Source organism: Halichoeres trimaculatus, unplaced genomic scaffold, assembly GCF_033239565.1.
Source record: "Halichoeres trimaculatus isolate MK-OKI-2021-1 unplaced genomic scaffold, fHalTri1.1 fHalTri1_scaffold_1, whole genome shotgun sequence".
Taxonomy (NCBI): Eukaryota; Metazoa; Chordata; class Actinopteri; order Labriformes; family Labridae; genus Halichoeres; species Halichoeres trimaculatus.
This window is the reverse complement of record NW_027437179.1, coordinates 27619505-27642811: the sequence shown is the minus strand read 5'-3', so window position 1 is coordinate 27642811 and position 23307 is coordinate 27619505. Positions and strand designations below refer to the sequence as shown.

The window sequence follows — 23307 nt, the reverse complement described above, 5'->3', positions numbered from 1 at the left end:
GACTATAGCACTTTTGTATTACCTTGATTCCCCTGATTCAATCCTCTGGAATAAAAGATTAAAAATAAAAAGGAAACAGGTGCTACTTTGGTCCAAGGTTTCCAGTTTAATCTTTTGACCCGTGATGAATAACAGGATGTTGCAAATGCTGATTAAAGTCCACATCTACATTAGTTTTAACGGTCAGGTGTCGCCCTCTAGTGGCCAGAATAAAGGTAACGTCTCCATATAGTCCCCTAAAACGAAAGTGAAAAAAAAAATCTTTTTATCTAGAAACCATCTGATAGTTCACCACTCCTTTCGGTGTGACAGGCTCATTTGTGTTCTGTCAGTGCAGCCGAAACAGCTCAAACAAGTCGTCTCATATTGACTCTGTTGCTTCTACGTGCAACATGTCTGGACCAGGTGAAATCGATGAAGGCTTTTACTCCAGACAGCTGTAAGTACTACTTTTAGAACCTGAAAGGTGTCCGTTTACCTGTTCCAGACTCCTGGTCAACGTATCCACTTTGTCTTATACCTGCACAGGTATGTTTTGGGTCATGAGGCTATGCACCGGATGGGCACAGCTAACGTCCTCATTGCGGGCATGCGTGGTCTGGGGGTGGAAATAGCGAAAAACGTGATTTTGTCCGGAGTGAAGTCTGTCACTGTTCAGGATAAAGGCCCGACTGTTTGGGGCGACCTTTCATCTCAGGTACTCACACCATGGTGTCAAATGGTTATCAACGTGTAAACATCAATAAACCATTACAGTACAAGAACTAGCCAAACTACTTTCCCAGTTTCCATGATTCAAGGCCTACTTTTGAGTATCGCCTGTTTAAATACAGCACTAAAGAGTCATGTTTTAGTGGTATTGGGGCTTTTAATCAACATAATGCTTGAATATGTTTTGAAATCTCACTTAAACAGCCAAACAGTTAAGCGTTTATGCTTCATGTGGTACTAACTAGATGTGAAACTTATGTTTGAGCAGTATGATTTTTTTTGGAAGTAGCTGTAGCTTTCGAAAAGGAAGACATTTCGCTTTCACTTTTTTTTTTTGCTCCCTCAACTTGTTGCCAACCACTGTCATCTATTTGCTATGAGGAAGGTGAAAAGCTTATTTTCATGCTTCATTCCTGCCAGGTGTTTAATATTTGCTGAGGGTTTTAGTGAGTCTTCAATCTGTGATGGTAAAACTACAATTCAAATAAACCTAAACATTTTCTGTAGAGGCCTGAAAAATACAGACAGAAACCCAAGAAAATCAAGCACATATTCCTTGAGCTAAAATTGTTATTTTTCTTTCTAGTTTTTTCTTAAGGAGTCCCATCTGGGTCAGAACCGCGCAACATGTTCCCTTCAGCAGCTGTCCGCCTTAAACCCACATGTCAGTGTGTCAGCTCACACTGGACCGCTGGATGAAAACCTGCTTCTGCAGTTCCAGGTATAATCTGCTATAGAGCGTAGTGATGCAAAAAGTCACGTAGAATGATGTAGTAACAGGTTGGACATGTCGGAAATATTAAGAGGACCTGTCCTTTTTTCAGGTGGTGGTTCTCACTGAGTCCTCGCTGGAGGATCAGAAGAAGTTTGGTGAGCTCTGCCACTCTAATGGAATCAAGTTCATCGTAGCAGACACTAAAGGCCTCTGTGGGTGAGAGCAAAATAACATCATTTATAATTCAGTGAATATCCTTTTGTCTAATACAAGTGATAAAAAGTGAAACCGTTATATAAATGTATGTGGGACTTACCCACAGATTTATGCTGCTTTTGGCATCTGCTTGCCTAAATGGTCATATTTTTTTGCAGCCAGTTGTTCTGTGACTTTGGGGAGGAGTTTGAGGTCTTGGACCAGGATGGAGAGGCACCCATATCAGCGATGATACAAAGTATCACTAAGGTAATACTTATATTTTGTTTAATGTCACTGGCATATTAAAGTTGATCTTATACAACCAGCTATCATTTTGAAAATCCTTAACATATGGCGGTGAGTCTTCTTTCAATTTTGAAGATTGTTAGCATGACTTTATTTCAGAGTGATCCTGGTGTGGTGCTCTGCACAGATGACACAAAACATGGATTATCAGATGGCTCTAAGGTTACATTCTCTGAAGTCCAAGGTATGGTGGAGCTCAACAACATCAGCCCTGTGGAGATCAAAGTCCGAGGTTAGAGCCAGGCCTTCTTTCTTTCTTCTTTCAGTCTTTTCTTTAAGACTTTCAGTTTTAAGTATAAAATATCATCATGGAAATAATGTATCTGTATTTCCTCTGTCACCAGGCCCGTACTCCTTCAGCATCTGTGACACTTCATCATTCACAGAGTATAAAAAAGGCGGGGTAGTGACTGAGGTTAAACAGCCTTGTGTGCTTAATTTTGTAAGTATCAGCATGCAAGTTTGAACCTTTTCTCACTTTTGATCAGAATTGATTTGGCCATTTTCATAATAACTACAAAAACTGCTTACAGAAACCCTTGAGTGAGGCACTGTTGGACCATCAGCTGCTGGTCATGAATGACTATGGGAAAATATGGAGGCACAAAACCCTTCATCTTGCTTTTCAAGCCCTCCATTTGTTCATGGAGAAAGAGCAGAGACTCCCCCATCCTCAATCTCAAGTAAATATTACTTTTAAGGTTGTTTAGAAGCAGGCTATGTTTGTTTTAGTATAATTATGGAAATTGCTAACCAGGCTTGAGTCCCCCTGTGCAGTCGGATGCAGACGCCTTGCTCGCTACAGTGAGGAAGCTGAACACAGTGGCACAGCTGGAGCAGCTGGATGAAGCTGCTGTGAGGAAACTGTCGTACACAGCACTGGGTGACCTTGCTCCTGTCAATGCTTTCATCGGAGGTGTTGCTGCTCAAGAAGTTATCAAGGTAAACTCAGACCCTGTTCAACACTTCTGTTGTTTCTCGACAGTGTGTGTGTAACTCAGAATTTACTGTACAGAGGAGGTAGAGGTGCACAGGTGTGTATTTCTGACTGCTCTTTTCTCAATAATGCTCCTGCAGGCGACTAGTAGGAAATTTATGCCTCTCAGGCAGTGGTTTTACTTTGATGCACTGGAGTGTCTTGCTGAAGAAGAAAACCGGCTGGTTGAGGGCTCCTTTTCAGCAGTAAGTTAAACGATTTGAATAAGTCACATATTTCAATCGTAAACAGGCAATGCATCTAGATCAATTCTCTTTTCCTCCCATGCAGCAAGGTACAAGGTACGATGGACAGATTGCTGTGTTTGGCTCAGAATTTCAGAAGAACCTTGCAAGGCAGAAGTACTTCCTGGTGAGGGCAGGTTGGATGCTTGTCCAGCAGGGGGCACACACACTCTTCACGGAGTAACAGTCTGCCTGTTTTTCTTTGATCTTGTCTGGTGTTGATGATGGCACATGCAGGAAACGGCTGTGATTCAGGTGGCATTTCCTGCCAGTGTTGACCTGTTGGTGTGCAGAGGCAATTCTGCAGCACCCAGGCCTTTCTCCGTTTCCCTTTGAAAGTGTCATTTTTAGTGTTGTTTACTGGCTGGAGGTGTGGGAGATTGCAGGCATGACTTTATTTTGAAACAGTAAAAAAAAAAACTGCATGCACGTGAAAAAAGAAACATGCTTCAATACAAAACAATTCTCTGCTTTATTAAAAAATAAAAATGTGATCTGTTGCTTTAATTTGATCACATTTTCTTGCACATTTTTGACACATTCTCTGTTATTTTCAAAGGTTGGCGCCGGTGCTATTGGCTGTGAGCTCCTGAAAAACTTTGCCCTCATGGGGCTGGGTGTAGGAGAAGGACACATCACTGTGACAGACATGGACCTCATTGAGAGATCCAACTTGAACCGACAGTTCCTGTTCAGGACTCAGGATATCGGGGTGAGAAAACACACAGTAGTGTGTATCAGCGCCTCTTCACTCACCTGCCATCAGAGCTCAGTGGCTCATGTTTACCCAGGTTAAGTGGAAGGGTCAGGGGGCATCACTAATGGGACGCGTGGGGGTGAAGGTATTGTGACACTTTGGAGCAGCTCGCTCGGGTTACACACAGCAGCCTCGTATGTATGGCTGTTTTGCAGTTTACGGCAGGGGTACAGCAGCTACTTTATCTCCTACCAGTGTCTAAACATCTTGCGCAACATAATTAAGTACAGTAAATACCACTGCTCTAAATTTGGTAGAGGAAAGTATCCGTGTTTTTTATGTAATAGTGCAGCAGTGAAACAACTTCTCCATGGGAAGAATCAGCCTCTGACACTCAGATATCAATCATTATCTTCCTGTAAAACAGAAACCAAAATCAGAAGTTGCAGCGAAAGCAGTGAAAGAAATGAACCCTCAGATGAACATCACTGCTCACCAGAACCGACTGGACCCTGACAGTGAAGTGGTGTATGATTACAACTTCTTCATGAGCCTTGATGGAGTGGCTGCAGCCCTTGACAATGTTGAAGCCCGTGAGGGAAACTTTTACTCTTTTTATCACAATTTCCACTTTAAGTTCACTTTGTTCCAGGTATTGTACCAAAGCAGCAAAAGTGTATTTCCTAAAATGTGAAACAATTTTTCTCTTTCCCAGGGGTCTATCTAGATGGACGCTGCGTTCAGCACCATAAACCGTTCCTGGAGGGAGGAACCAGGGGGAGTCAGGGTCACACTCTCGTGGTGGTGCCTTACCATACAGAGTCTTATGGGCCAGCTACTTCTGATTCTGATAAATCCATCCCACTGTGCACCCTAAAGAGCTTCCCTCATCGCATTGAGCACACTCTGCAGGTACAGTGCTCTGACCTTTTGAAAATGAGACAAAAAAACCACCATTTATTTTACAGTGTTGTTTGTGATATTTATTGCATGTATTTAAATGAGTTATTTGGATTTTTTAGTCATTCTTTTCATGCAAAATATCCTCACCGCAAAAACATTTCTCACTGACAGACCCTGGTGGTTAAAGCATTGTGAACTTTGATGGTTTTTACCCTGCAGAAAGCTGCTGGTAGCTGTCCCCCAGTATTGAAAAAGGATGTCAAAAGAACAGATTGAGTTCAGGACAGTTCCTGGTTCGCTTGTAGATCGTTGCTGACTGGAAACGTACTAAGTGATTTCTTAGTAGTTGTTGAAAAAAAGCTGCACTTGACATGGGGTTTTCTCCACTAACTGAGCTTCGTCTTTCTTCAGTGGGCCAGAAACCAGTTTGAAGGACTTTTCAAGGAAACACCAACAGATGTGAATCTCTTCCTGGGGTAAGATGTGATGTGATGTGATGCCATCAGCATGCGATTTACCATCTTCCACAGCAAGTGCTGCCTCTGGTGAAACATGAGAAAATCCCTTCCCCGATCTACTGCCAGTCTACTGGCACTTAATGACCATTATTTTCTCATTTAACAGAGCTTTTCTACTCTCTCACAAAGCATTCCAGCTAACCTACAAAAGTTAATGAAGTGTCTCGGGCTCATTATTTAGTTTTCAGCACAGGAAATCATGTGGTTGGCTTTTAGCTGTGAACCCTTGTGAAACATTAAATAAACAGTCTCTCCTTTGCCAATGCTGTGCTCTGCAAAGTATTTACAGCAGAGGTGTTTTCTCCAAAATAGATGATAAAAGTCCCACCTAGTTAGGGACTTAGTACTATCATCTTAACAGATTAAAGTAATTAGATCAATTCAGCAGAAATACCACACATTTGATGTATGATTTAAAATAGTTTTAATTCTGTTAAACAGAAAACATTTGAACAGCGTGGTTAAAAAGATGCTCAGTTTACAAAACTTGGACACTACTAGAATGTAACAGTGTGTCAGTGACAGATTTAAGCCCCCAGACCTCAAGTGTGTCTGCACTTTGAGCCTCGGAGCCCCCTTAATCCAGCTGTGTTTCAGATGTCTTTATGTTTGTTTTGGTGAAATCTCTTCTAATCCCTCTGTATTGTGGAGGACTCACATGCTTTGTTGTTACTGCCAAAGCAAAAATCCCACACACTTTCTTGCATCGCATTTTTATATAGTCTTAAAAAACAGAATCATTTCTGTGTTTTGTAACACACCATGACACCTTTATGTGTTGTACTTTCCTGAGATTAGTCAGCTACTCCCTAAAGTTTTGGACTTTTTGATTCCTAAATGACGAAGTTATGGAAAAGAATGGTCAGATTTTGTTGGGATATGCAGCTCTTTGCAGAGCTATGACTCAGAATGCTCCTGTTAAGATGAAACTGCACACAGAGGAGTCAGATCTTTGTTTCCACTGTGCAAGGTCGTACATAGTGAGCTGGCACATGAGAATGGTGCAATAACAGTTGAAGCGTTTGGTATTTACTTGCACTGACCAGCACACTGTAATCTTACTAAACACTTCCTCCTTTCTGATGAGTCCACTGCCAAGTGTAAGAGGAATTCCCACTGAATCACGGAAGAAGACTACACCCTAATCTTCCAGTGGCAGCTTGAATCAAATTCAAAGCTTTTCTTCTGGATTATAAAACATTGACAAGATTAGCTCCTGCCTTCCTGAGGTCCCTCATCCATTTCTACTCTCTTCCTCACCCACTACGCTCTGCTCGTGAAAGACGTCTGGTGCTACCAATCCAGCATGGCTCTAAATCCCTAGCCAGACTCTTTCTGTCTGTTGTGCCTAAATGATGAAATTAATTACATAACTCTGTATGATCTGCAGAGCCCCTTTCTACTTTTAAGAGATGTCTGAAGACTCATCTGTTCAGGGAACACTTGGGCACTTAAACTGACCCTTCTCTGCTTTGTTCTTAGGGGTAGAATGAGTCAAAAGGTCTCAGACCTGTCTCTTCATGAATATTTTGCTCTGATCTTCGAATGTTGTTGAAGGTTGAACTATATTGCTGCAGCGATTGTGGTTAGTTATGGCTACATTATTCTACATTGGAGAAAACACTGATTCTCTGTGTCAGTCTACTCTGTGCTTGATACAAACAACAATTTTTCTGGACACTTAGACAATCATTGCTTTATTAAAAAAAAAAAGACCCAGTATGTGCATGATACATGGCATTTTCTATATGTAATTATCATTGTGTGTAAACACTGTCTAACTGTTTCATTATATCCTGCAGAGATGCTGGATTTGTTGATAAGACTCTTGCCCGCTCAGATGCGGTGGCCCTTGAGGTCCTCAGTGGGGTTTGGAGCAGTCTTGCGGACATAAAAGCTGGAGGGCAACATCCAGCGAGCCTGGAGGACTGTGTGAGCTGGGCACGCTGCAAATGGGAGACTCTATTTAACAATGACATTCGTCAACTCCTGCACTGCTTCCCTGCTGATCAGGTAAAATCACATTATAGTGAAAAAGAAATGCTCCACCGGACTTAGTTTTGAAGATGTAGTTTGTCTTTGTAGACGAAGAGGGGGCACTGTTGTGTATTTAAAGTCATTGCATACTAATCGATTTAACACTGCAGCGTGGTATGATCACAAAAGGAATGTCAGCTGGTGTTTTATTCTCTCTTTTTACATCATGGAGTAATGCATCATATCTCCCATGGGCCCAAATACAGCTATTAGCCGTGTTTGAAACTGATAGCCTTCGCTGATAAATATCTCTGAGCTGCTTTGAGGGTTTGTAATCTGGTGAAGCATGCAGACACAATGATGTCACATGTTGCTGTCACACCTGGGGGGCACAGATCAGTATCAACCCAAACAGATCCTCACTAACCCCAGTCCTGGATCATTTTTAATCCATGTAAATTATAGATATTCATTTAACAGTGAATGTTTTCTGCAACTCATTACTCTTTTAGTGTGGTGGGAATTCCTCTGTTTTTTCCAGGGGAAAACACAACTTTTGGCAAATTATTATAGAACAGAAATAGTTCTTATGAGCTGCAGTTATAAAACAGTCCATATAATTGAATAACATGTTTGTTTAGCTGCCTGTGCAAATTACTGTTTGCTTCTCCTTTTTTCTTTGTTCTCGTTACCAGTACGAGTTTTTGTTTCAGTTAGCCGCTTTAAAAGTCACTCTCAACCACAAACCTTCAGGGGAACTAAGATAAGGCAGCCAACGTCAGTTAACGGTCGCAAACCAAGGGGAAATGTGTCGCCACCAGAGTGACAGATTACCATATTTGTGATTTAACTGCAACCTACTGGCCTCCAAACTGTTTATGAGAGAGTGAGATTCAGTTTCACAGAACAATGACTGGATGAGAACCAAAGGGATCATCCTCATCATCCGCCCAGCAGTTTCCACTCAAGGCTTAAATCTGTGCACACTGAAAAAGAATAAGGCAGAAAAATATGACTGTAAATTTATTTTCTGTCTCAAAAGGCCTCTTTTGGTCTCTTAGAATGCCACATTAACTTGTATAGTAAATGGCTGAAAAGATTAAGCTGTTTTTCTGCCACTTTTCTGCCCTTTTGTCCATCTGGATCCTGATTCTGAAAGGGAAAATGTCATTACTGCCTTTTGGCTGCTATAGAAAACCACCCCTGTAGTGAAAAGTGGCACCAGCAGTGGGATACTCTCCCTTTCCCTGCATGCAGACCATTTGGACACATCAAAGCTCTCAGCCCCTTTGTTCCTTTATCAGACACACAAATTGTGTTGTCAAGACCCAACTGATAACGATATTAGTGAAGCTGGGCCTAGAGTGGTTGGACACCTCCTGTGACATCACTAAAGGATAAATAAAATGACATTTATCATTGAGACATGGTTACTGTGTGTTGTACATGAATGAACAATATGATTTCTTTGAATAAAGTTTCCATCTTCCTCAATTTCTGTTTAGACGACTGCTTCTGGTCTGCCCTTCTGGTCAAGTTCCAAGAGATGCCCTCACCCTCTGACCTTTGCCCCGGACAATGTGAGTTGTGTCTGGTCCCCTTTCTGTTGCAGTGGTAATCCTAAAACCAGCGTGCAGGAATGACAGAGAAATGCCACAGTATTTTGCGATGACCCCTCACATTCTTTCTTTATCAGCTCTGACAGCAGCTCTTCCTCTCTCCCGACTGTAAACTGGGTTCTTATCTGAGCCCTGAATGTCTGACTGACAATGGAAGGCCGATAAAAATCTGCTCTCAACACAGTGACGCAGCCTCAAAATCCAGGATGACTTCAACATATGCTTATTTGATTTGGAAGCAGTTTATGATGGCAGTTAGAAATTTTGAGGTTATCTCTTCTCTCATCATAGGTTTCACCTTACCTTTTTTTCTGATTCCTCGGTTAGCCTTTTATCCAAACCTCAATCCCATTTATATTGACTAGTTGGATCCCCCCTGTTTTTTGAAGTGTTGTCATTGTATCTTTCACAAAGCTATTGTTTTTGACAGACAATATGATTGTAAATGTAAGGATGGGAGCTTCACTGAAAGGTCACCAGTTCAAAACTTGGTTTCGGACAGGCTGGGCCTTTTGGTGCAGAGTTTGCATGTTCTCCCGTGCATGCCAGGGTTCTTCCAGCTTCCTCCCACAGTCCATAAACATGCTCATCAGGTTAATTGGTGATTCTCACTTGCCCATAGGTGTGAGTGTACGCATGAGAGGTTGTCTGCCTCTGTGTCAACCTTGTGTACATAGTTTGGAGCTGCTGTGTCCCTTTTCATAGACAATTCTTCTGCAAGGACCAAGATCTGTTCTCAGTTAAAAACTCACCACACTGAGTTCAGATTAACATGTATATTTTCCTATCATTGTGATCAAATTTTAAAGGCATATGTGTACAAAATGTTAAGTCCCATGATATTTTAAGTTAATAAGAGTGATATTTACAAGGACTCTGTTTCCTGTGCAAAAATATGACCATTTAGGATTACACTGCATCATTAACTGTTCTTTTTTATCCCTATGATTTAGCCCACTCATATGGATTTTGTGGTGGCAGCAGCTAACCTCTACGGTCAGATCTACGGAATCAATGGAACCAGGGACTCGGCCACTATTAGAGAAATCTTAAAAAACGTCTCCGTACCATCGTTCACTCCTAAGTCCTCAGTGAAGGTCCATCTCACTGATGAGGAGATGGAAGAGGACAAAGAGAAGAACTGCGATGATGCTGGTGAGTTGTTTTTTCTTTGTGTTATGACTTGTCTTTCTGCCTGGTTTGCTTTTCTTAACTCCGTCTTTCTTTGTCTTTGTTCCAGAAAAAGCCCAACTTGAGGAATTGAAGGAGAAGTTGGCCTCACCGGCTCTGAAAAGCTCAGCCTTGCAGATGTTCCCCATGGACTTTGAGAAGGTATGACAGAAGTGCAGTAACACCTTTTCCTCCTCACTCTGCGGAGTCACAGACTGGCTGGCGGCTCAGTGTTAGCGGGGAGCTTCACTCAGATGTATAGGTGCTTTCACTAAATGCGTCTTCCCCTGATCTCTGGGTCCTCAGTGACCCGGATCTGTGCTGCTTCTGAAAACATTCAGGAGAGAAAGCTCCCTTATATTCTGTGCTCCCTGCTGGAACATCTCAGGACTAAAACTTAGATTTGTAGAAGTTTGTATCACAGCATGAATAAAGCATTGAGTGTCAGCCAGCTCATGTGGAACAGCTTTTAAAAAGTAGTTGTTTGAGGACAACGACTTACTGTTACAACATCCATCCAATATTACAACAGTGTTTGAAGCAGATACTCAGTCCTCAGGGTGACATCACCAACCCTCTGTATTGAGACAGAGACAGACTGTGAAAGAGGGCTGCAAAATGTGAACTGAAAAAACATGAACTGATAGGCCATGATAGGATTAGTATGACATTCTGGTCCATTCAGTTAACCTGGCATGACTTTGTGATGGATATTCAGCTAGTCCTTCCAAATACAGGGTGAAAGACGGTGTTATGTTGAAGACTGCTCCCCTGTGTCCAAGCTGAGAGGATTGTATCAAAAAACAATGAGATGGAAAAAAGGGGGAAAAACAGAGTTTGTATAGCACCTTATTCATAATTTATTGAGCTTTTTATTGCATGTAACAGAATAGAATGGAACAGAACAGAATTACAAAAAATAATGTAACTCAATTCAACCTATAAAAAAAATAAAATTATGTGGTTGTAGAGATTGAAATAGAATTTCAGAGAACAGAATAGTATCAAATAAAATTCAATAAAATATAACAGAATTATATTTTAGAAAAGTTTGGTATAGAATCACAAAATGTAATAGAAAAAAACACAATGTGAAAGAGAAAGACAGAATTTAAATGAACTGAAATGAAATAATAGATAATAGAAATATATTTGTAATAGATTGAAATAGATTGATAAAATAGCATTGAATGAAAAGAAATATAAATTACATGTGAAGATTAAATTAAAGAGCAAAGTATGGAATTATAAGGTAGAAAATACAAAACTGAAATATAAGACGTGATAAAAATAAAATAAGAATAATTATGAAATAGAATAGAATATACTTACAGAAAAAGATATAGAACAGAATTTTAGGATAGAATAGATAAGAGAGAATGAAAGAATTGAATTGAATTAGGTTGAACTTAATTGAATTTAATTGTATTGAGCATGACCGAATAGAAATAAATTTAAGGATAGATTGAATCAAAATTAAAATATATGGCAGAGTCAAATAAAGTACCATAGAAAAATAGTACAATGAAATTAAATTAACTTAACTGAATATGAATGAGTCCATGGTGTTAAAATTGTTTTTCAGCTCCAGTGAAAAAAAACAAACACCCAATTTGCAAAAAAAAGACAACACTTAAAACAATCAATGAAAAGGAAGCACTTTTTATTTTTGGCATTACCACAACTAATAAATATATATTTGTAGCATGAATAAGACCAACTTAAAAGTCAGCTTCCTCTTTATAGAGGTAGCAATGCGTGAATGCCAAAGTTAAAAAGAGGAAATCGAGGTTGATCTGATTAACATCAAAAGTACACTTCCAAGCTCAATAACCAGAGATAAAATGGTTCTGTTTTCATAAGCTCGTTAGTGTCAGTAGTCAGAAGAGGAACATTCAATCTAATGTTTCCTTCTGTAACCATGGGAAATTATAAATGTATTTTACTGAAGATTAATTTAATAAAAATAGATAAAGAAAATAGGCCTCCCTCATCCAACATCCAATTCACCTGTTGACTCTCCTATGATCTGTGGTCACCTCAGAAACCTTGAGAAAGAAATAGAGTCATTAAAATTCTTTCATACATATTAGTCTTTGTTTATTTTAATCAGTGTGCAGACAAAATCAGACTTTGTTAGGTGATAACAAAAAGATGTAGCAGAGAGATTTGTCACAGACACAGAATCTTTATTTGAGGCATGCCGCACTTCAAGCTTAACAAAGAGCAAAAAGCAGTTCATACGGGATGCAGTTGCCGTAGCTGCTGAAGTTAGTCTAAATGGAATTTTAGCCATTCAGGGAAAGCAGTAATGACAGTGTATGAGGTAACTCAGGTAAATATCAAATGTCTTCTCCAAAAAGAATGAGATCCCCAAACCACAGTGCCCCCTCCTCTTTACTGCCATCCTCATGCGCACAGGTCAGGCTGCGGATAGATGGAATGTGTGTGGGATGGTTTTAGGTGCATCAGGTTGCTAGCTAGCAGCTTCCTCACTTCACCCGAAGGCATGGCTGAGTGACAGTCGTCTGCCTAGCCTTTGTAGAGCCGCAGTAACAGAGGCATGACCTCACTGGCTGAGCCCATCACAACTGAAATCTGATTTCAAGCTCAATCTGATGGGGTGACTGACTCAGGTGTAAGAATGAGCTAACTGGAAAGAAAGGGTTCAAGCTCAAAGCAGATACCCTTGATGGACATAGATGTACACATTAGCACACACTACTTGTTAGTATAAATCTTCATAATCATGTTTATATGAATGACATAAACTGTGTGTTTCGTTTGTGTGGTGCAGGATGATGACAGTAACTTCCACATGGACTTCATTGTTGCTGCTTCCAACCTCCGAGCTGAGAACTACGACATCCCTGCAGCTGATCGGCACAAGGTCATCAGTCATTTTCTCCATGCATTGCTCAAGCAAATCTCTGCAATGTGAGATTGGGTAATGATGCTGTAGTAAGAGGCGGTAAAGATGAGGATAAGTCAGAAAATCCTGCACGCTGCTCCCCCTCCCTTGAGGCCATGTTTTGAGTTGGTGCTTCACACACCTGCCCCAGAGCCAAAGAAGCAGCCTCCTCTCCTTTTGTTCTCAGGGCAGAACTAATCACAGCACTTTACCTGTCGCCTAGGAGGTGACACCTGAGCCAGGTCGCTTCTGCAGACACGCACACACACAGCCAAGGCAGATGGAGGAGGGGGAGGGTGGGGGCTGCTGAGTGAGGGGAGACAAAAGAGGGCGAGCCTTGTGTAATCAGACGGAGATTTCAATGTGTTTAATCTTGTTTCAGAGAAAGACCTTTTTTTTACTACTTAAATGTGTTTACTGTACTTGATCTCACTTTTGATGGATACCATAGTTATCAATGCCCATGTCACAATAATAACATTTTATTACATATGCTTCAGGTTAGTTTTTAGTAGTTTAATATTAATCTTTGAGAAATAAATCAGGAAAGCCAGTGCAAGCTTTTCTCCTGAAGTGTTTTTATTCTTCTTGGGGCATAAGAAGAAAAGGTTTTCCCTTTTTTTTAGATACTACTGTGGACCTGAGCATTTAACACAGCACAGTATGAGATGAATCTAAATGTGAATTAAACAATTATAGACTGTGGTTTTTCTTATTCAATGAGTATTTAGTGTATTGCTTTGCAAAACATTACACTCTGATGCATTTCTTTAATGTTCTTAGAAAATCTAATATTTAAAAAAAATGTATGCCCTAAAAAGAATTAAAACATATCAGGAAAAATAAAATAAATGATATGCACTACAACAACAAACAACAACTTAGTGTGCAATTTATTATGAAAATTTTGAGAGAGCATTGCCATTTTGATGTTCTTTGTGTTCTTTCTTTGGTGTTTTTGCTGATGATGTTTGCCTTTTTGGGTCATAATAGATTAATTAAAAAAAATAGCTTACAGCTCATCACAGGAGTTTTAAGGTAAAATCCACCCCCCTTTAAGCTCTTAAGACCTGAGTTTTTGTCTGGTGTGCATTTTTTTAAGTCACATTTCTATTTGGGATAACTATGATAACTAAACTTGGTCTTTGTACGGGAAGTTTGATTATTTGTGTTATGAGTTCTCTATAAGTTGTTTGTACTTAAATACTAAATACACTAAAATGGGTGTAATGTTGATTTCACCAAAAGATGAAGTGGGTCGTGTCACTAAATGTGGCTAACCAGTCAAAGTTTTTAAAAAATTAAGGTCTGAGAGGCAGAAATGTAATGTCCACATATGTGGTCTCTAGGTCTCAGGGGGATAAAATGTGATCCTGGCTCAGGAAATCTGTGATGGTGAATCTCAGTGCAGGTGTTGACAACCTGCTGTGCATTTTAAACATGAACTGACTGAACTCTCCTCTGACTCCTCTACAGAGCAAGCTCATCGCTGGAAGGATCATCCCAGCCATCACTACCACCACCGCCGCAGTGGCAGGCCTGATGTGCCTGGAGCTGTACAAACTGGTGCAGGGTCACCAGAAGATCAGCTCATACCGCACGGCTTACTTCACTCTGGCTGTGGAGTACTTTGTGATGTCCCAGCCAAGCCCACCCCGACACTTCCAAGTGAGTAACACAGCTCTGTGCACCCACACCCCATTCAGTACCTGAGTAATGCTCTTTATTCAGCCTGACAGACGCTCACTGTATCTACATTTATTATTACAGTCTGTCTCCTTCTGGATTAAGCTGTATGCTTCTTTGTAAATTAACGTCCTTCCTTTTTGGCTGGAGAGCATTAAGTCATGAATGAGTGCTCTCAGGGCTAGAGACCACTGCTAACTGTCAATCTGAAGCACATAAGCCAAGTCTTCAGCGGTAGCTCAGTGTAATCCTCAGTGCACTTTGCTGCAGGTAAAGCACAAACACACCCAAATGAACTCAAAGGAACTGTAATTTAAAGGAAAAGGACAGGCGCTTATTCTCTTCAGACAGACTCCATTTAAGATCAGATCTAGTCAAACATTTGAGGTTACTGGGTTTGAGAGGTCATACTGGGCTCTTTATGCTGTATCAGCCAAGCTTAAAAAGAAAAACACAAAGTGGCTTCAAGCCAGACTCAAAAGCTCAGCAACTCTACGGGTCACATTTTAGGTCAAAACTATGAGGATGTGCCTTTCCAAAACGCTGAGTCTCTGGCCCTTAGAGGGACTCTGATATCAGAGCTGCCCTCACTAGCTTTCTCCCTCAGAGCATTGAGCCCCTGACAGACAGAGGTCACTGGAGGTCAGTGAGTGGGGTAACTGTGTCCTCTGGGACGTGAGGGTGCCCTGACAGGGAGCTGCGAGACAGTGTAGGTCTGGTTTCAGCTTTGGTTACAGAAATGCTGCAGCTGCATTTAAGGCTGCTGCGATGACAGAGGCAGCTGTGACTTTCTGTGCAGTTCTGGAGTTCCACACATGCCCCCGTCCTTACACGCTAAGACCCTGATGTTCTCACAGTTGTTGCCATTAAATGTGGTGAGCGCATTTTCCGCACTTTTCATCTTGCTGAATTTTACTCTTGAAGGCTATATTGCTAGAGCAGCATGAGAGATTGAATAGAGTATGTGACATATTGTTTCTGCCAGTAGCTGCATAATTTTGAATATTCAAGGTTTTGAAGACTCAGGCTTTTGCAGAAGGGCGTGGAGTTTGGCAGCATCATCTTTTGCACATAAGTGTTTAGACAGTTCAGACAATATCACTGCTTGATTCCAATTCCTGTATTTTTGAAAGTAAAAAAAAGTGTAAAGCTTACCTTTTCCTACACCCTTAAATGTGAAAGCATGTGATTTAAAAGAGCAGGAACAAAGGAAGCAGACTATTAATACTCCCTTATCTTCCAAATCTGTCTGACATTAAAGAGGGTTTATTAAACAGCCTTTGAAGCAGCAGCAGACATGCAGCTGTTAAATATCACTGATCAGACATGCAGTATTAAGAGCTCGGCTTACTTTTGCAATGACTCCCTTCATGAGATCAGTCTCAGTTCATTAATATCAAGTAACACCACTGAAATCGTACTGGTAATAGTGGTAGCTCACTCCTCTAAGCATCCAAGACCCTGTTAGTTTCACTAACATTCGACAACACCTATCAGATGCTGTGGTCACAGGAATGTAATCTGTATCATCTTAACTGGATAAATGATTCTCAGATTATTAAGGGGTTTTTTTTGTCGTTAAAAAGAATATCAGCAGGACTCCATCCATGCATCAACGTGCTGCCCACAGACTCTAAACTTCTGTCATTTACTGCTCCCTCCGCACCATGCCTACCCTTTTCCAGAAATTGTTGCTTTAAAGCAGCTGTTTCCCAAAATAGGAAGTCCCCCTGGCTTTCCCCCTGCCCCTGCTGCTGCTATTCTCTGAAATATGTAAACAAACGGGAGGCTGGCCTTGTCTGGTCAACACAGCAACTCTTTAGTATCATTTTCCCTTTTGTGTTTATGTCCTGTGATTTCAGAAAGCAGGCACAAGAGGAGCTAGGTCCTCCCTAGTAATGTCATAAAATATGTTTATCTTTATCTGTTTATCTTATATCATATATTTGATATTTGTGCTTTCGGTATTTCTAACACTTTTGAATGGGAGTAGTTGTAATAAAAAGCAATGTCCCCTAGGGGATTAATAAAATGAAGTATTTCTGATTCTGATATTTTGTATACAACATGATGCTCTAATGAAAAAGTGCTTTTGAGGATATGGTTATATTCAACAAAACAGCAATTCCCCTCAGCTAAAAAGTCATGTAAATGCATTTTACATTGTTGTTTTGATCGTTCAGCTTGTAACTTTTTGCTTCAGTTGACTTTTGTGCTTCCCCCACATTTCAAGCAGAATCTGAGAGCCTGTTTTTCTTTTTGGTACAGCAAAAAAAAATAAGGCCAAAACTAGATTTTTCCGTCTTTGCTGCCTAAGACCTAACTCTAGGATTGGTGGAGACCAAATTCAGAGCTACAAGCACTTCAAATGCTTGACAAAAGCCGCGTTTCCACCAAGCAGACCGGTTCTGTTTGTCTCGGTATGACGCATATTTTGCGGCGTTTCCACTGACTTATCCCGGGACGGATTCCTAAAAACCGAGACTAGCCGGCCGACTTTTTTGGGACCCTTGCATTTGGGTGCCAGACTGAACCAATCCGCCCTCGTAAGGTTGAGCAACAGACTGCAGACCGTTGATTGGTCAAAAGAATCGTCACTTACCCCGACAGCGGCTGCATTTCTCCTGGCGGCACACAGACTTCTCTGAAACAAAGCTTGATTTCACTTTGTAATAAAGAGCTACATGACGATCACAGAGAGGACGAAATGCTGCATGTCTTCCATCTGTGCTCTTTGTTTACTGTGTCGCGTTTTTCTTATTTGTTGGATTTAATAGCGGAGTAAGCTGCTACTGCGTCACACTATTGTTTAACAGCTGCAGCTTTCGGCATTTGGCTTACACGCTGCCCACCACGCGAGGGCACAGTTTGCTGTAAAAAAAACGCAAACGGGATCAGGCTTAACTGTACCAAATCGTCCCAAACCGTACTGAACCGACCCGGATTGCTTGGTGGAAACGCGGCTAAACAGACGCCTTGAGATAGCTAATTTTGCATGAAGTGGATAACAGAAACTTTTGCTAACACATTACATTAATCAGCCTTTCCAGGTGGTATAAAGTGTAGGTGTTCTGTTGTTGAGTGACAAATAAATAGAGATAATTATTACTAAAAAAAAAGCAGCAAACTTTGTGGTATGAAAAATGAAGCCAGCCCAAAGAATAAAATGAAATCTTATCAAGTTTTTAAGTCTTATTTTTAACAGGAAATACCTTTTGAGACCTAATATGAGCCCCATTCACTTAAGTCTGGAAAAATGTCTTATTTAAAGTCATCTAAAGACAAAAATGAGGTGTGAATGCTTGTGACAATCAAAAAAATCTGCCAGTGGAACATGAGAAAAGTTACTGATATTAAGACATTGTTGTAGTTTTAAGCCAGTTTTTAGCAAATTTTCTTGTTCCTTTGGCAGATTTTTGTTTCCTCCCGTAAGTAATTCAGACCTCATTTTTGTATTTAAAAAACTTAAACAAGACATTTTTCTGGACTGACCAGTTGAATGTGGCTCATATTAAGTATAACAAGACAATTTGTTCTTAAGACAAAAAGTCTTGATAAGATTCAATTTTTTTGCAGTATAAAACTGCTATTCCTCCAAGCCAAAGTGGGCTTAATTAAACAATAAAAAGACAGAAGCAGAAAGAATTTTGAATCTTAAAGCTTTTGCAATGTATGCTGTTAATGCAGTCTTTAGCTGTTGTGAAAAAAAAAAGACAAACCTCCTTTCAGATGTTATACAGTGCATGTTGCCTTTTAAGGCAGAAAACAAAAACTCAGGAGACATTGAAGAATATTTCAAGAGGAATGATGATTGATGAGGGTCGTGCTTCTGCAGCTGCGTTGAAGCTGCAGAGTGAAACGCGGTGAAACACAGAGAGATATACTTGAGGCCAGAGCAGAGGCAGACAAGTTACAGCTGGGTTTTTAATAGCTCCATCCTCAACCCCTCCAGCAGCTTGCCTGACTACCCGTACCACTGTATGCTGTCCTTACTTGTCTGCATGCTGTTTGTGTGCCACACAGTTATTCTCTCTTCCATGTCAATGCACACGTCCACATCCACACCCTGCGTGCCCTTTCACGCTCCCATGGTGCCCCTGTTCCCCTACTTGCCCTTTTGGTCACTAATTGAATTAGCAGGCTCCTGATTTGAAGAAAGCCACTCCAAGGTCGATGCTCACACTGGTTCTTTGTTAATTGCCTGCAGAAATGACGACCATTTCCTGCCTTCACAGGAAACTGTGTATTGAAACCAGATTTCCCTGCGAGGGGCTACGTGATCATGCTGGAGGAGAGGGGATTTTGTGTTCATATGTTGCACTATCTGTTTCTAATAATACCCATTCACAAGTTGCTCTGCAAAACAAACTGTCCTGGTTGTTTTGTTTATTTGCACTGGAGACAGACAAGATAAAACAAAAATCTGATGTTACCTGATTTGTGAGTTTTTAAGAATTTAAGGTCACACACCGGTCACACAAAGAGCAGGGGCTTGTTAAAGAAGAGAAATGAGGCAACAAAGGGGAGAGATTTACCTCACATGTGGTTAAATCTGCCTCCACAGACTGTGCCGGTGAAGAAAAAAAGGGGTGAACACGATCCTCAGCCCTCACAACTCCTCCGGGAGCTCGGGCATGGAGCTGCATTGTTCGGTCTGTAACTCAAGCCTCAGACATGAATAGTGCTCATGGGATAATGAGTAATCTGTGATCAACACAGACGGCTTGTGCCTTCTGTTGTTTTCCACTTTTTTTTGTCGTTTTTTGTTGGTGGTGTTATGGTGTAGGTTGACCTTATGTTTTTTAAGTCATCTGTTGTTTTTCATCACATTGTTCCACCAACGATGTTATTCAGTTCCTAAGATTATTATTAACTTCCCATTCATGTCATCAAAAGCGATTCAGTCTGTACAGAGGCTGTTTATTTAGATAAGAGCAGACAATGAAGTGGAAACTTTCACTCAGAGACTATAAGAATCAGATCATCCTTAAAAGCTCTTCTATTCAGAATTATTTATTTTGAACCTGATAAGCCTAGCCGTCACCATCCCTATAATACCATTTCAAGGAGACAGAGTTGTTCATTGTTGGCATCACTTTTTAATCCATCTCAACCTTATCTCCCTATCAGCTAAGAAATATATATCATGTAATATCATGGTCAGCAAACCATTTAGTAGTGGGAGTAGGTGCTAAGTGCTGCTTGTAGAGCAGGGGTAGCCAAACAATCAGAGAACAAGAGCCACAAAAATCAGCCTGGTACTACAAAGAGCCACATCACACAAGTGGTCTTACAAACGCACTTCCTCTCACTCATATATGAAATGACATAAAATGCAAATTAATTTCAAAGCGACATTTATTGTTTTTATAAGTGTGTTTAAATTTGTATTTGGGGCCATTTCAAAGACAAATGCCTGTTTTACCGCAGAAGAGACAAAGTTCCATCTATCTATCTATCTATCTATCTATCTATCTATCTATCTATCTATCTATCTATCTATCTATCTATCTATCTATCTATCTATCTATCTATCTATCTAGATAGATAGATAGATAGATAGATAGATAGATAGATAGATAGATAGATGGATAGATATGAGCACATGAGCTATTAAGAGGAATACATGTGGAGAAACTGAAACTTAAGTATCAATCTTATCACTCAAGTATTGATCAATACTGATCCCCACTTTGGCATTAGTATATCTGTATTTTAGATTGATTGGTACACCGTTACTCATAACTATATAGTGGATAGAAGAGCCGCACACCAAAATGCAAAGAGCCACATGTGGCTCACGAGCCGCAGGTTGGCCACCCCTGTTGTAGAGTATATCATCGTCTGTATATAGCTTTTCAGTAGATGTGACATTAAATTCTCTAAAACCTTCTGATAGACAGCTGCGTTGACTCTGTGTTAAACCAGCAGTTGACACAGCACCTCATATCTTCAGAAATCTTTCCATCTTTGTAGTTATCGTTTTCCTCATACATTCTCAATCCCATGATTCTCACCATGATTTTTCTTCAGACCTGTTGGACCTCCAGCATTTGGAAACCATTTGAGGTCTGTCCTCCTGTTTTATTGGTCTCTCATTATAGCACCAAGCTGGCAGGAGATAGGCTGCAGGTTTCTCGTTAGCGACATTAAAAGTAATTTTCTTGTCTGTTCCTGATGTCATGGGTTTGCAAATGTACCCGTTAACTCTGAATTCTCAAGTCACTCTGTCATACTATTATTTTTTTCTCTCTCTTTTCACCTAGAAAGTGTTACCTCATACTTAAACACAAAAATCTGCGTGCTTGGCTCACTGTATGCAGGAGAATGTCACAGGTGGTGCATACTGTGTCCTCTGCTCTGCAGGACACAGCAGGAGAGTCTGTCTGCTTGCTGTCTGTAAACCATTGTGGATAATCATGTATTCAGTGTTCGTGATGCACTGACTTACACGTGTAGTTTCTGTAATGGAAATAGTCATGAAGTAACTTTTTACTGGTCTTTAAAACCACATGAATGCACTTATGAAAGAAGGGGTGCATCCACAGACTGCCATGGCTGGGTTTATAAAAACTGTTAACGGGAGTTTATTGTGCTTTTTGTTTCCAATTTTATCACTAAGAGTCAAATTTTGTCTTTGTCTATGCCTTTTGTGATGTTGTGATTGATCTGTGAAGTAGTTGCTGCAGTTTGTCAATTTAGACCACAGTTGTAGTTTGTCCAATCAAACGGCCTTACATCTTTTACTGCTGGTTTGTCACATCTCATTGCTCATACTGTCTCTTTATTTCAGAGTCTCGTGCTTGATCTTGAATTTCTGTGTGGTGTCTTGGTTCTTCACATGAGCATGATTTCTTGAGAGCCAAATTTTACTACTGTCAAGCATTGTGGTACAGTGAGTAGCTCATATCTCTTTATCTGGAGACAGACATATGTGGTGTCATGTCTTCAAGTATGTATTGAAAAGATAAATTGCATATCCGGTGTGTCTGACTCCTCTGTGTTTCTGTCATTAAGTAAGCGTAAAGCTTATCAACTGCCGACAAGAACAGGACATCGTATTGATCTGCAGATATCAATAAGTTGCGCCAATGACCAGTCCACTCAATTATGACACGTAACTAAAGAGCATGTGACCTTTGGTTACTAAAGGGTTTAATCAATACCATAGTATGGGATGTAACAACATTGATCACAGTTTATGTTCAGGGCTGGATGTTGATGTTAAATTGATGACTGGCATATAAGCATGGACTAAAGCTGCATCTGTATTCCATACTGTAGTGAAAGTTATAAGATACTTCAACACTGTACAAATAAATCAAGGTGATACACAAGAGATACTCTGAGGTTTTCAAAGTGCACACATGCATCAGAAATTGTCTCTTTCTCAGTTGAGTTATCCCCAAACCTCTCACAAGATACATCACTGTGAAGCATTTGACGCTTTATAACTGCAACTAAGACATTTTGCTTGTGTGGGTGTCTGCAGGCTCCAGCACGTCAGCAGCCCATTTGTAAAAAGAGCATTTTATTGACTCAGCCCTCCTGCCCCAGGTCATTTTCAGTCAGGTGGAGTGCTGTTATCTTCTTATTTAGAAGACAATCACTCTGAGGTTGTGTTTGCTGTTTTACACGTCAATGGAAGTCTCTCAAAAGGAACGGCCTGCTTTTAGCATGTGTGTCAAACTTTGCACTCCGCTGAGAAGTGTCTGCAGACCTCCACTCCTCCCCCACAGTGAACCACCTCATCAGAAGCAATCCAGAAGCAATCCATCAGGTGTTACGCAGAAAATATTTCAACCTTTGACATTTTTTTCATTTTTAGAGTCTTGGGGCTGTATGTAAAGCTGGTATGATGCCAATTCTCTGGAGAATAAGGATGCTTTCGCAGAGAGCAGTTGGAGGTCCCAGCCATCTGTTTCTGCTCTGCAGTCCACAGAGAGTGGTGATCAATAGCGATCAGGTAGCAGATGACTCCCCTGCTCTGACAAAGGGCACACTTTACATGACAGTACTGTTGTCCTTTTGTTAAGAAGGAGCCATACAAAAACAAACATGTTCCTGCAGACATGATGTAGCTTTACTGCTCTCGAACAGCCTTATTTAAGATCACAGATGCTACAGTGATCTTTATAATGAAAAAAAAAAAAGTCTTTCCACTAACCAACACTTTCTTCTTCATAGAAAAATGGGCCAATAATATTACATATAATTAAGGATGGGTACCTATCACATTCAAAACGATCCGGCACCAATACCTGGCAACCGGTACCGAGACTCAACGGTACCAATTTTCGGTACTTTTTTGGCTTTTTCAAATGTCAATTTGTTTAACAATAAAATTTGATATACATACATATGTATATTCATAAATTTATTTTGTTCTAATTTAACATATTTCTTCTTCAATATATAATCTTGCAAAGCTGTGTTCATGTCCAGTATGGAAAATCACATACTCTTCCACTCCCTCACAGTCAAAAGGATGCATTTAGGTACCTCAACATGGTACCTTTTGATTTTATGTGAATTGGTACCTGGTACTTTTGACAAAGTTTGGTCGGTACCTTTGAAATTACCTAATTCAGTACCCATCCCTACATATAATTTGACTCGCCTGCTGGCACTTCAAACTGAGAATTCAGTGTCACGCATAGCGGAAGCTAATATAG

At 40.4% G+C, this 23307-nt stretch overlaps 1 protein-coding gene across 1 annotated transcript in view; it reads left to right on the top strand.

The window, feature by feature from the left end:
• Positions 1–300: 300 nt before the first annotated feature.
• uba7 (ubiquitin-like modifier activating enzyme 7) overlaps positions 301–23307 on the top strand; it is a 36692-nt gene continuing 13685 nt past the window's right edge. The window contains exons 1-21 of the mRNA XM_074673651.1: positions 301–439; positions 529–697; positions 1298–1432; positions 1536–1642; positions 1801–1891; positions 2030–2162; positions 2275–2372; positions 2464–2613; positions 2708–2872; positions 3008–3112; positions 3198–3278; positions 3711–3863; positions 4276–4441; positions 4564–4760; positions 5163–5227; positions 7072–7282; positions 8752–8826; positions 9819–10020; positions 10106–10197; positions 12833–12925; positions 14423–14614. Coding sequence (XP_074529752.1) covers positions 393–439; positions 529–697; positions 1298–1432; positions 1536–1642; positions 1801–1891; positions 2030–2162; positions 2275–2372; positions 2464–2613; positions 2708–2872; positions 3008–3112; positions 3198–3278; positions 3711–3863; positions 4276–4441; positions 4564–4760; positions 5163–5227; positions 7072–7282; positions 8752–8826; positions 9819–10020; positions 10106–10197; positions 12833–12925; positions 14423–14614 — 2727 coding nt within the window. The 5' untranslated portion in view covers positions 301–392. The remainder of the gene's footprint in view (positions 440–528; positions 698–1297; positions 1433–1535; positions 1643–1800; positions 1892–2029; positions 2163–2274; positions 2373–2463; positions 2614–2707; positions 2873–3007; positions 3113–3197; positions 3279–3710; positions 3864–4275; positions 4442–4563; positions 4761–5162; positions 5228–7071; positions 7283–8751; positions 8827–9818; positions 10021–10105; positions 10198–12832; positions 12926–14422; positions 14615–23307) is intronic.